The sequence below is a fragment of the Gopherus evgoodei genome, unplaced genomic scaffold (genome assembly GCF_007399415.2).
Source record: "Gopherus evgoodei ecotype Sinaloan lineage unplaced genomic scaffold, rGopEvg1_v1.p scaffold_73_arrow_ctg1, whole genome shotgun sequence".
In the NCBI taxonomy this organism is placed as follows: Eukaryota; Metazoa; Chordata; order Testudines; family Testudinidae; genus Gopherus; species Gopherus evgoodei.
The window spans coordinates 10,137-22,375 of NW_022060094.1; the positions used below are offsets into that span (position 1 = coordinate 10,137).

The 12,239-nt window shown below is 41.3% G+C and overlaps 1 protein-coding gene across 1 annotated transcript; it reads right to left on the reverse strand.

The window, feature by feature from the left end:
- Positions 1-584: 584 nt before the first annotated feature.
- On the reverse strand, positions 585-1,517 carry LOC115643854 (olfactory receptor 1009-like). The gene has a single exon (XM_030547854.1). The coding sequence runs from the start codon at positions 1,515-1,517 to the stop codon at positions 585-587; it is 933 nt and encodes a 310-aa protein (XP_030403714.1).
- Between the last annotated feature and the right edge of the window lie 10,722 nt (positions 1,518-12,239).

The window sequence follows — 12,239 nt, forward strand, 5'->3', positions numbered from 1 at the left end:
AACCACGGCGGTATGGGATAGCTGATCTATGTCTCAATCTCTCCTAGTAGAGCATTAATTCCTTTGTGCATCTTGGCCCAGCTAGGGATCACACTCATTATTAATTATTGTTGGAGACAGAGATATTAATATGGAGGAATCCTATAAAATACTACAGATATTAAATAGGGTTTTCAACAAAATACTCTGGAAGAACTACAGAATGCAATATACAAAGATGTTCTTTTCATAGAACTGGCCAGATCCTCAAGTGATATAAATTGGCCATAGCTCCACTGAAGACAGTGGGTCAGATTGAAAGAGATATTGGCCCAAAGAGAGAAAGAGAGCACATGAATGGCTCTAGATCCTGGTGATTCTATCACTCACCCTAGATGGAGACCCAGGATCTCGTTCTCTTGGCTCACTATCTCTTCTACCCAATGGGGATATGGCCTGCTGAGTTTAATGGAGCCGCACTGATTCAGACCAGCTGAGGCTTTGGCCCAAAGTGTCAGATGCCAGTGCTAGATGCCAAACACAAGTTATCCACAATTCTATGCTCTTTGTTTTGGTTGTTTGTTTGTTTTTAAATAAGATCGACACTACTTGAAAAATTTGTATTCCCCCAACATTTTCCCTATAGCTGTTTTCACATCCTTGTTTTTCAGGCTGTAGATAATGGGGTTTAACATGGGAGCCAAGATGCTGTACTGGATGGAGAACATTTCATCCAGAACCATAGATGAGACTGAGTTGGGCTTGGTGTATTGGAAAAAAACTGTCAAGTACAACAAACCAACCACAATAAGGTGGGAGCTGCATGTGGAGAAGGCTTTACGCCTGCCCTCGGTAGAGCGTATCCTCGGGATGGTGGAGATGATATGAATGTAGGAGATCAGGGTGAAGAGAAAGGAGCTTGATCCAAGTATGACAACAGAAGTAAAAAGCATCACTTGATTGGTGAGGGTCTCAGTGCAGGACAGACGTAATAGACTAGGGAGCTCACAGCTGAAATGGTTGATTTGATTGGGCCCACCGAAATGCAGCTTGAGGGCAAAAACAGTGTTAAGCAGGGCATCTATGAAGCCTATCGCCCATGCACCACTCACCAGCTGAAAACAGATCCCTTTCCTCATTGTATCCATGTAATGTAATGGGTCACAGATGGCAGTGTAGCGGTCATAAGCCATTGCTGAGAGAATACAACCTTCTGTAACAGCTAGCAGGAAAATGAAGAATATCTGTGTAATGCAGCTATTGACAGAAATGGTTTTGTGCTCTGCTAAGAAACGCACCAACATCTTAGGGACAATGGCTGAGGAATAGCAGATATCAACAAAGGATAAATGAGACAGGAAGAAGTACATTGGTGTGTGAAGGTGAGGATCAGCCCTTATCACCAGCATGATCACCATATTTGCCAAAAGCGTGATTAGATAGACAACTAAAAACACCAGGAAGAGGAAAATCTGCATCTGTGGGTCATTGGAAAGTCCCAGGATAATAAATTCAGTCACTTCGGTTTGATTTCCCATGGATCCTTACTCAGGAAAACAGACCCGTCAGACTAGAAAAAATAAAATTAACACACAAGTAAATTGAAATGTCCTGTGGAGATCGTCTGATCAGTAGGATGAATGTAAAGAGGCCTACTACATCCTATAAAATGTGTGTTTAAAATAGACAAAAATGGGCTAGATGCAGAAAAGGACTTTGGTGCCAAACTACCACTTTAGTCCCCTAAATCCCAGGATCAGTCCCCACTAGTACTCACAGAAACTCCGCTCAATTCTAAAAATATTGTACAGAAACTACAGAATATAATATCTGTAGTATCTCATTGGACTGATCCCTATTAAAATCTCTAGAATTCCAGAAGAAGAGGAAGAAATCTGTGAGGTCTAGAAATTCTTGGTTTTCTACTCAACAGAGTATATAGCCTGTCAACCCAAACCAGTATGGAAAATATGGCATTCATAATAATTATCAATTACCTCTAAAGTGGGCCTCAGAAGACCATGTCTGGATGACAGTGTCCTCCTCAGCAGTGTTTTGTGTGGAGGTGGGCAACCTCATGAATTATGCAACTGTCCAAACAACCAGAGGTCATTTGTGACAACAGAGTGAAAAGGATTCGTCTTATAAACCAAGAGGTGATCTGCGGTTGTTTTTTGACAAAACCAGAAGAGAGAACCTGGAGCAAACAAATGCTCCAAAACTGGAAGGAGAGAAATGACAACATTGAGAAAGAAATGACCGAACATAGACTCACTGCGCAACTGAGAGCTTCATTCCAAAGAGGAGAATTTACACAAATGAAGATTGAAAGCCTGAAAACAGAGATTAGTCATGTAGAACTATGTACAAAAGTTTTGGTGGGAGCAGTGACATAGGATAAACAGAAGCCATAAATGGAAGTAAATGTGAGGACAAATATGAGTGAAAAAGCACCTGAAGAAAGTACAGAAAATCTGAAGGATTTGTTGATCAAGATCATGCAGAGCCTAAGAGATGTTGAGCATCAGCCCTACCAACTGTGAAATTTGTAGACCATCACACACTGGATAATACAATGAAAGCACTTAATGAAATGGTCAAGGAAACTAGAGAAGAAATAACAAGAATTAGCCAGTACAATTACATAATTTATGCTAGAGTTACAGTAGCAGCTTTTTGGTTTAGCATCAAGCCATCTGAACATATGAACCATTGGAAAACTTCCTATCTTCAAGCATCTCCATGAATGTTAAAACAGAAGAGTATGGTTTTATATTGAGATACCAGCCTACTGGATGAATATGAGAAAAATCATCTGAAGAGAAAAAAGCAGCAAACAGCCTTGGAGATGAAATATGTAAGAGCTTTGAAGTAACAATGTAAAGAGCAGCTGATCACTTAGTGTCATGGACTTGAAAGATTTCAGCACAAAGTTAGTATCAAGAGAACAGCCACTTCACCAGAGACCGTAGGAGATTCTTTCATCTGATTGATATTGAAAAAAAGAATAGGCAAAAATAGAGAGCCAATAAATGATGTTGGAGAGTTACACTGTTTCTGGAAGGAAATCTGGTCTCAGACTGTACAACATAAGCAGAGAGCGAACCGGATTAGAAATGAAAGAAAACGTTCACAAAACACACCACAGAGGAATACACAGAAAGACCACAGAAAGAAATGAGGTACTAAGATAAATGAAGAAATGGAAATCAGCTGGACCAGACAGGATACATGGATTCTGGCCGAAACACCTTACAATACTCCATAATTGTTTATTTGAACAACTTAATAAATGTTTGAAGAACGGATTTCCAGGATGGATGGTGAGAGGGACAACTCTTCTCATTCAGCAGAAAAAAAAGAATGAAAGAAGCAGGTTGCAGTGATCCTATGAATTATAGACTGACCACATGTTTACCAACTATATGGAAACTTCTAACAATAATTCTGGCAAAGAAGATCTGGGATAAGGCTAGCTCACCCATGGAATGCTGGTTCCTGACCAAAAAGGCAGCACAGTAAACCTGAAAGGAACAAAATTCCACCTCTGGCTAAACAGGAGGATCACAGAAGATGCAAAACAAAGAAAGAAAAAAGTTAGTGATTGTGTGGGCAGACTACCAGAGAGCATCCAACAGTGTCTCACAATCAGGGATCACTGATACACCGAAAATGTCCAAGGTTCATCCACAGATCATTTCCTTTCTGCAGCAATCTTTGTTTAACTGGAGCACTCGACTCTACCAGAAAGAGACTCATTGATGTGGTTCAAATTAAAAGAGAAATCTTTCAAGAGGATTCCTTAACAACAGTTCTGTTTGTGGTAACCATACTGCCACTGATATGGATGCTTGTCGAGATAACCACAATTTAACATATCAGCAAAGAGCAACGATCAGTTAACAATTTGTTAGTCATCAACAATCTGAAACTATGTGAACAGTCACAAAAATGAGCTACAGAGATCGATGATGTGTGGAAAAGTTTGGTGAAGATATAAAGCTATGTGTTGGCTTGGCTAACTGTGTGTCAGCATCTCTAAAGATGGCCAGACTGATACAATCTGATAACATACAAATTAATGAAGGAACTATCCAGGATATCTCAGCATGACCACTACAAATATCTTGAATCAGGGAACTGTCAGAGCTACAAAAAAAACTGAAAGAAAAATTAAGGAAAGAATATTACAGATGTACAAGAACTACTCTATGGACAAAACTCAAGTCTAAGAATTTGATCTGAGCCATTAATATGTGGGGGATGCTGGTAGTACAGAATGTTGCTGGAGTGATCAAGTGGAATGAAAAGGAGAAGGAAAAAAATTGACATCCAAAGAAGACAGACAGCTGCTGGTGATGCATAGAGTATTAGATAGCAATCAAGTCATAGACAGGATGTGCATCCAATGATGTGATGAAGGAAAACCTCTGCTTTCTGTGGAGGAAGCAATTGATAATGAAGACTATAATATCAAAATATATGAGGAGTCAACCAATATAAAGAGTGTCTGTTCACGATAACAAACAATGACTAAGCTGCACGCAAGCTAAGAAAGAATGAAAGAAAAGAGAAAGCAAACTGCCAAAAAAGATCTGATAGATTTACATAGAGATCAATACACGGACAGTGGTGGACAGAGATCAAACCTATTGGTGACAGAAGATTGACAAACTCATGACTTGTAGAAGGATCTCTCAAATAAGGAAACAGAGCCTCATTATGAGTGGACAAGAAAATTCCTTAAGGGGCTTAATTATTAAAGAAGTAAAATTGACCGACAACTGTTCCCCGAGCTGCAGAATGTGTTCTGAAAAGGAAGAGATGATGGAGCATGCGTTGAGCAACCACTAGAGCCTATCTGGGAGAGAATATCTGAACAGACACAGTGAGGTTGCCAAGTGTCCATGTGTGCCAGAATCTATGTGCTCTAGAGAATGAAGAGGTTAAGATTTATGGGCTCTGGCAATTGTCACAGACTGAATGGTGCGGTCAGGCATAGTTGTAGAAAAGAAAACAAACAAGCCCATGTTAATTGATGTTGCCGTGCCAGCAGACAGAAACATAACAAAAAAAACAAACAAAACAAAAAACAAGGAGAGAGAATGACGATGTATGAAGAGTGTTGCCTTGAAGGGAAGCAATTATGGAAAACTAAAAAGACAATCCCAGCAGTAATTGAAGCACATGGTACAATCCCTAGGGATAAAATATTTTAGAACTGCAAGACATCATGGTCAGTGACTTCCAGCAGACAGCTCTCTTAGGCACTGTGAAAATGTGCAGGAAAGTCAAATGACAATGACAATGAATGAATTTGAGTACTAAAATGCAAAGGAATTCTGTAACGGTTTTAACAAAACTCCTGACCACACAAACCTGCAGAGTTCCGTCAGCCAGGATTTATTGGTGACTCATGGGGACACATTTTAGACAGCAGCTTTTTTCTTTTTAAGCTTAAAGATTTAATATGTTGTGAAAGCTATTTCTTTTTTTTTAAAAATCCACTTTGTGCAATACTGAGGGACATTAATAATGATCATAATAAATGAATGTCCCCAGAAAACACTCAAGAAATGCTGACATGATTTGAAAATGAGGGGTCTGACTGAAAATTAACAGGACTTTCATGCCTACAAATCACTTTAAAGTTCCTTTGAAAATCTGATCTAGTGGGACTTTAGACTCAGTGTCCTGAACATCTGATATCAAGCTGCTCACACATAGGAGAATCTCTCCTGCCATCTTGGAAGTGAGTGGCTATTATCACACTGATTTTTAGTGGCAATGGCAACAAAGCCAGCATTCTGTCCAATGTCAAATCTATGTTTAATCCTGTATGTCTCCCCAGAGAGAAATTAAATCCTTTCCCCTGCAGCTAATCAAACAAATGTCCAAGTGGAGGGATCTTACACTAGAATCTGAAGGTCAAGGTAGGCAAATTCTGTGCAAAGTGAATTCCAAAGCTAAACTCCTTCTCCAGAGAATGTCCATCACACACACACACACACACCCCTCATTTATCTCAGTGCTGTCCTGCATGAGAGAGAGAGAGTTCAGTGATTCAAATAGTAGCTGGGTTGCCAGCCCTGGCCCCTGTACTGCAACTGACTCTATGTGAGCAGACTGCTGCATCCAGGCAGAAGTCAGTGGGACTCCACAGAAAGACCCACCTCTAGATAAGTGGGGCAGAATCTGGTCCTTTTAAATTGAAAGAATAAAGAGATTAAAAGGATTAAAATTATGAGTCAACTCACCTGCCTATTAAACATGGATCATAAATATGGTGAGATCATTCTGATCTGTGGTTTTCTCTTTCTGTTTTCTTAGTCTACCTAGCTACTTATTGATTTGGCTATCTAGTCTGTCTATCTGTGTCTGGATTAGAGCCCCTGAAGACATCCATTAGTTCTATGGATGTGGCCGTTGGGCCTTTCACTCGGAGGAGTGAAAGCACTGAAGGTATGCAGGGTTATCCGTGGGAGTGGAGCAAACAGCCTTTCCTGAGCTGACTCCAAGACTAAAAGCTAATTTCCTGAGAACTATTTAAATGCTGTTTTGTTCCCCCTGGGAAAGTTCCCTGAAGTTCAATCTCTGTAACAAGCTCCCAGTAACACTGGATTGGGTCAGTACTTAAGCAATGCTCTGTAGTGCATAAAAATGAGAGTAATTAGGCTTGGATTATCAAAGGATTTAGGTACCCAATCTCAGCAACAGTCAATAAAAAAGACAGGTATTTAGGCTCCTATTTTCAAAACAGTCTAAGGAGCTAGACATCCTAATAGCAAATCATCTCATCTCCCCTACACTCCTTTGAAGCTCCAACCATAATATATAATTACCACAAGACGATAACATAGACAGATAGCCTTAAACTTCCCTAATAAAAGAACACAGGCTAGGGAATGGGGAAAAGGAGTAAATAGACTGTATGATGACAGTAAACCGCTGTTGAAACAGAGGAAATAAATTGTACGTTTTTTAGATGAATCATTTATTCACCAAAAAGGAAGTTTTGGTCAACTCTAAATTATTCATGGTTTTACCAGAAATTTTACTGAATTGTTTCAACCAGAAAAAATAAATATTGGGCTAAATTCACAAAATAGCAGGAGGAAGCAGAGTCCTTCTGCTGCTGCTTTTCTTGTAACTTCAGTCCATTTGTTAGGTTACTCTCCTTGCATATGGGGGACCATGGTTCTCTTCCCATGGCTACCTGTTTGGGGGGCAGAGATCTCCCATCTCTGAGGAAAGTGCCTTAATTTCTGGGCTATAAGGTATTCTGGAGTATCGAAGCTGTTCCATACTGTATAAATAATTTAATAAAATACTCACTGGATCACAGAGTTGAACCTACCAAAGGAGTCCCCTAACACTGAGCTTCAGTGTAATTTTCCTCAAGCTTTCTAGCCCAATGACAGCTTCGATAGGAAAGCCTGAGAAAACTCCACTCCAGTGTACCTATATACTGGTGGTTAGAGCCTTCAGCTCGGAAGTAGAAGTTTCAGTCCCTGATCTACAGGTGGTAGAATGAGGAAGTGAACCAACATCTTCCAGAACACCAGTAATTAACACTGGGCAATGGTTGGAAGAAGGAACACCACCTCCTCTTTCAGACATTTTGGTCAACCAAGACCCATTGACTTGTGCTCTGCATAATTCAGGTGCTTCTGGCAATGCCACTTGCAGTTTCCATTTCATGAGGGAAAATGCTTTAGTTTGTTGTATTGGGGAAACACTCATGGTACTCTCAGGAAACTTGACTTTGTGTTTCCTATTTTTGTTGTTTGCCTAAGGTCCTCCTGAGAAGAGTGTGATTGTGATTTGTGTGTGTAAAGCAATGGAGGCTGGGATTTTTCAAAAGAGCAGATAGGATTTAGGCACACAACTTGCATTGAAATGCAATTTTCACTTAGTCAGTGGGAGTTTTGCAGGGAATAAGGCCTGAGTAAAAAGTGAGATCAAACCTAAGGATTTTGGTATTAAAAAGTACACTGGATAGGAATCTTGTTCATGAAGACTCATCAGTCAAGGAAGAAACCAACATCTATCGTCCAGCACAGCTGATCTCAAACAGTGATTCATTGTCCTCCAAAGCTCTATGGGCCAGATTTTTAAAAGGAATTTAGGTGACTGAAGACACAGATAATTACCTACAAGTGTCTAGCTCCCATTGATTTCAAAGGGAGTTATGTGCCTGGATGCTTTTGAAAATCCCAGTAGACATCAATCTTTATAAATCTGGTCCTATGGTACTCTTCCTTCTGGTCCAGAGAGAGGAATATTTTGAAAACCAAGAATTGGGGAGACTGAAGTATTTGAAGAAGTCTCTCTCTCTCCCAAAGTGGAGATGAAAAAAAGTTGGAAGACAACTGGCCTATAAGTTAGAAGGCTCAGGGGGAGGAAGGCATGATTCTATTTGAGAAAACTTTACAAGGAGAAATGCAAAGAAATTAAGGAGAATATTTAAAGTCTTAGTCTAAGGGAGACCAGTTGGATGTGGTCTTATATTTTAAATGGAACTTAAGGGAGTTAGGTACTCAAATCCCATTGACTGTCAACTAACTCCCTTAGGCTTCTTGAAAAATCCCAGCCAGTGTATATGTAGGTTAACTGGTAGATATCAACAAGGTGAATGGGAAGGTAGGTTGGCTTAACAGGAGGATATAAAATGGGGTAAGTTAAAGTAGGCTGCTACCTATTTTAATGTTCACCTTTTACAGAACCTCTTCAGTGTGACAGACCCCCACAGGGTCCCACTTTTCTTTAAGTCCTTGTGGTCTTTCACACTATGAGCTCTGCACAGCGAGTCCAGTTGAGAGAGACTCCTGGTCACACAGACTGTTATACTCCTCAGGGACCCATGTGCCCCAGCAAACATTCACAGTGACACCAGGAAGCCTTTTCAACTGGAACACAGCACTGGGGAGTCCTTGTGTTGGCATAGAGAAGCACAGCTAGCAGTCCATCCTAGCTAAACCAGCTCTCCACCCAGCCAAGATGCCATGGAATCCATTCCTCTCTCTCTCTCTCTTTCTCTCTCTGTCAGTGCTAGTTGAGGGCTGCCGAGCCTCCCTTAACCCAGCCACCTGACACCTTTTGGCCCATCCTCCTCCTCCTGCAGACCCATGCTGATTTCACATGTCTCGCCTGCCCAGAGTTGCTCATGGGCAGGTGTAAATTGTTCAGTCCTTGGGGCTCTCATTGTCTTTCTGGATCCTCCCCTGAAATAGGTCAGTTCCAGATGTTCCTTAATGACCTCCCCCTCCAAGACAGTGACTAGAGTTAAGCCCCAAGAGCATTTTAACCCTTTTACATCCACTTGGTAGCAATGCCTAAGCAAGTAAGTCACTGCCATGCATGTCATTTATCAAACTATTACAGAAAACCTCCACTTCATCACATATAAATTCTGACTACACCTCACAGAATACACACAGATCACTCTACACAACCTGCCCAGTCCCCAGTGATAGTTGAAAGACTATCAATGTCAGGATCTCAACAAGGGCAGTCAGAGCCAAGGGTCGAGCAGGGGCAAACCTGAGGCTAGGAATAGCCAAGGAGTTTGCCGTCAGTTCCAGGCCCGAATTGGTACCGAGTGTTAAAATCCAAGTCAGGTTTCAGGGTCCGAGTCAAGAGATAAAGTCCAAGCTCAAGACAGAAGTTCAAGAGCATAGAACAAGAACAGTCATAACAGCTACAGAGATCCACATTGTTATTTGGATGCTTCCTGGAGTGCCCCTTGGGTTTACGTAGGGCAGGGAGCCAATGAGAACTCATGGGGCTGCTGTCTGTCAAACCCTGGAGATAGAACTTCCTATGATCTGTGTAGACAGAAGCTCATGGGAAGTGGAGTGCAAGCTGGTTATAGCTGTTGTTGGGAGGCACCCTGGAGCTATTAACTGCTTGGTAGCTCTGCAGATCCGGGTTCTGGACCTCTGGGGGTTACATTCAAATAAAAAGAGCTAGTAGACTTGTTTGTGTTTAGGGTTTTAAAGTCAATTGGAGAATTAATAGTATTTAGACACCTAGCTCCCTTCCAAACCTTTAAAATCCCAAACTTGAGCTCTCTTACAACCAGAGTAAATCTTCATTGCCAGGGTTGGATCTAGATTTTTTGCAGCACCAAGCAAAAAAATGTTGGCTGCCCCTCACTCCAGCCCTGGGCTCCCCCCCACACTCCCCTGCTGCCCCAGCCCTAGGCTCCCCTCTCCACACCCTTAATCCCCTGCCGCCTCAGCCCTGGGCTCTCCCACGCAACCTGCACCCTCCTACTGTCCCAACACTGGGTCACTGGTAACTCGCTCCCAGGGTGGGTCATTCAACAGGAATTTTGGATGTGCACAGAACACAGACAGGACTGGTTCCCATATGGTTACAGAACTGCAGTAAATGGGAACAATTTTCAGCTTGTGTGATTGGAGGAGATCTGGATGCATATTATAAGACTGTTCTCTGTAAATGAGGAAAAGTCAAGGTGCCTTTATTATTCTCTTGTTCCACTTTTTGTTTCTATGGGGAATTTTCCAATGCAATATCACTGTCTTTCTTTTAAATAAATAGATAGATATTTTAAAAAAGGCAATATCTGTTGAAAATAGCAATTCCACTCCTAAAAACTACTGGGAAGCATTTCTTGCTTCTTCATTTCTTATCCTACTTTTTCTACAGCAAAATAGAGTGGATCAGTGTATTTGATTTGGAAGAAATGAAGTAACTGTTGCCCAAATTGAGCTTGAGCACTCCTGAATTTTCAGGGTGTTCAAATCTGGAAGGTAAGTGCTAGATTCCCTTTCTGAATATTAGCTAAATCTGGAAAGGAAAAGTCAATTTCTGCTTCCATGGCTCAAAAGTGGAAATCCTCCTATGTGCCTGATACTGGATCTAAAGCTGTTGAAGTCCCCTAGCAGAGCCTCCCCTCCTTTACTTTTCATTTTTAATTCTAGTGCAGGGTTTGGCAACCTTTCAGAAGTGCTGTGCCGAGTCTTCATTTATTCACTCTAATTTAAGGTTTTGGGTACCAGTAACGCATTATAACATTTTTAGAAGGTCTCTTTCTATAACTCTATAATATGTAACTAAACTATTGTGTGTAAAGTAAATAAGGATTTTAAAATGTTTAAGAAGCTTCATTTCAAATTAAATTAAAATGCAGAGCCCCTCAGATCGGTAGCCAGGACGTGGGCAGTGTGAGTGTTGCAGGTACACACAGTGCCAGCGGCAAGCAACAGTGGTTCGTTGCCCAGAGTGCTTAGCGCCAAGAAATATACCAGGGTGGAGAAGCAAACAACCAAGTTTATTTGAGCTCAAATAAGGTGCAAGGGAGAAATTAGCAATCTCAAATCCTGCACACCGCACACAGGCGGGACATTAATATTTATACCCCTCTTCTTGTATCTCCTTTTTCCATGCTGACTAGTTGCTCTCTCACTCCCCTCTTCTTTCCCATTCAGCTGCAGTAACTTTTCTCATTCAGTCTTTTGTCTTCCCCCTTTATCCCCCTCTCTGCTGCTGAGACACGTATACTGTATCTTAAAATGGCCTTGAGCATGCTTTAGCCTAGCTTCAATGTGTTATAGCAAAAAACTGGCTGTTACAACCAAAAACTAACTGCTAACACTACATTTCTGTAGCTGTTCGTACCCTAGGTTACAACAGGTTACACAAAATGTTCAACATGGAGGTACTTTGGTTCACATAGGCCTTAAGCAAGGAAGATTTCTATCTAGTGACACCAAGAACTCCCTCCTTTGAGAACACTCAACAAACTTTTGGCTGAGTTTTCTCATATTCAGAAGCTAGCATATTATTAAGCATGATAATTTTGGGGTCCTCCATGAGGGGGTGCACAGGGGTTTCTGAAGAACAAGAGGTACAAATTCTATGAATAAATGCTTTATAGCAAGTAAGCAATAGAAGAGCAACAATGCACAGTACTGCACCCGTGAGCAGGAGATGAATTAACCTTGTTCCCACCCATCCAAGATTGGGCAACCAACTAAAGACAGTATCAAATAGGGAGGGTGTCTGTTCTAGGGCCTTCCACTGGTTAAAAGCCTGCTCGGTGGATAAAATGTGCTTATTGATGTCCTCTGCATTTTCTGGGACATATGTACAGCATTCTTTCTCAATAAGGGCACATATTCTGCCCTGTGAAGCCAGAACATAATCTAGAGCTTGGCGGTTTTGTAGGGCCAGCAGGCGGAGCTGATAAAGCTCAGAACTGATGTTCTTTTCTATGGCCAGGGTGTTATTGG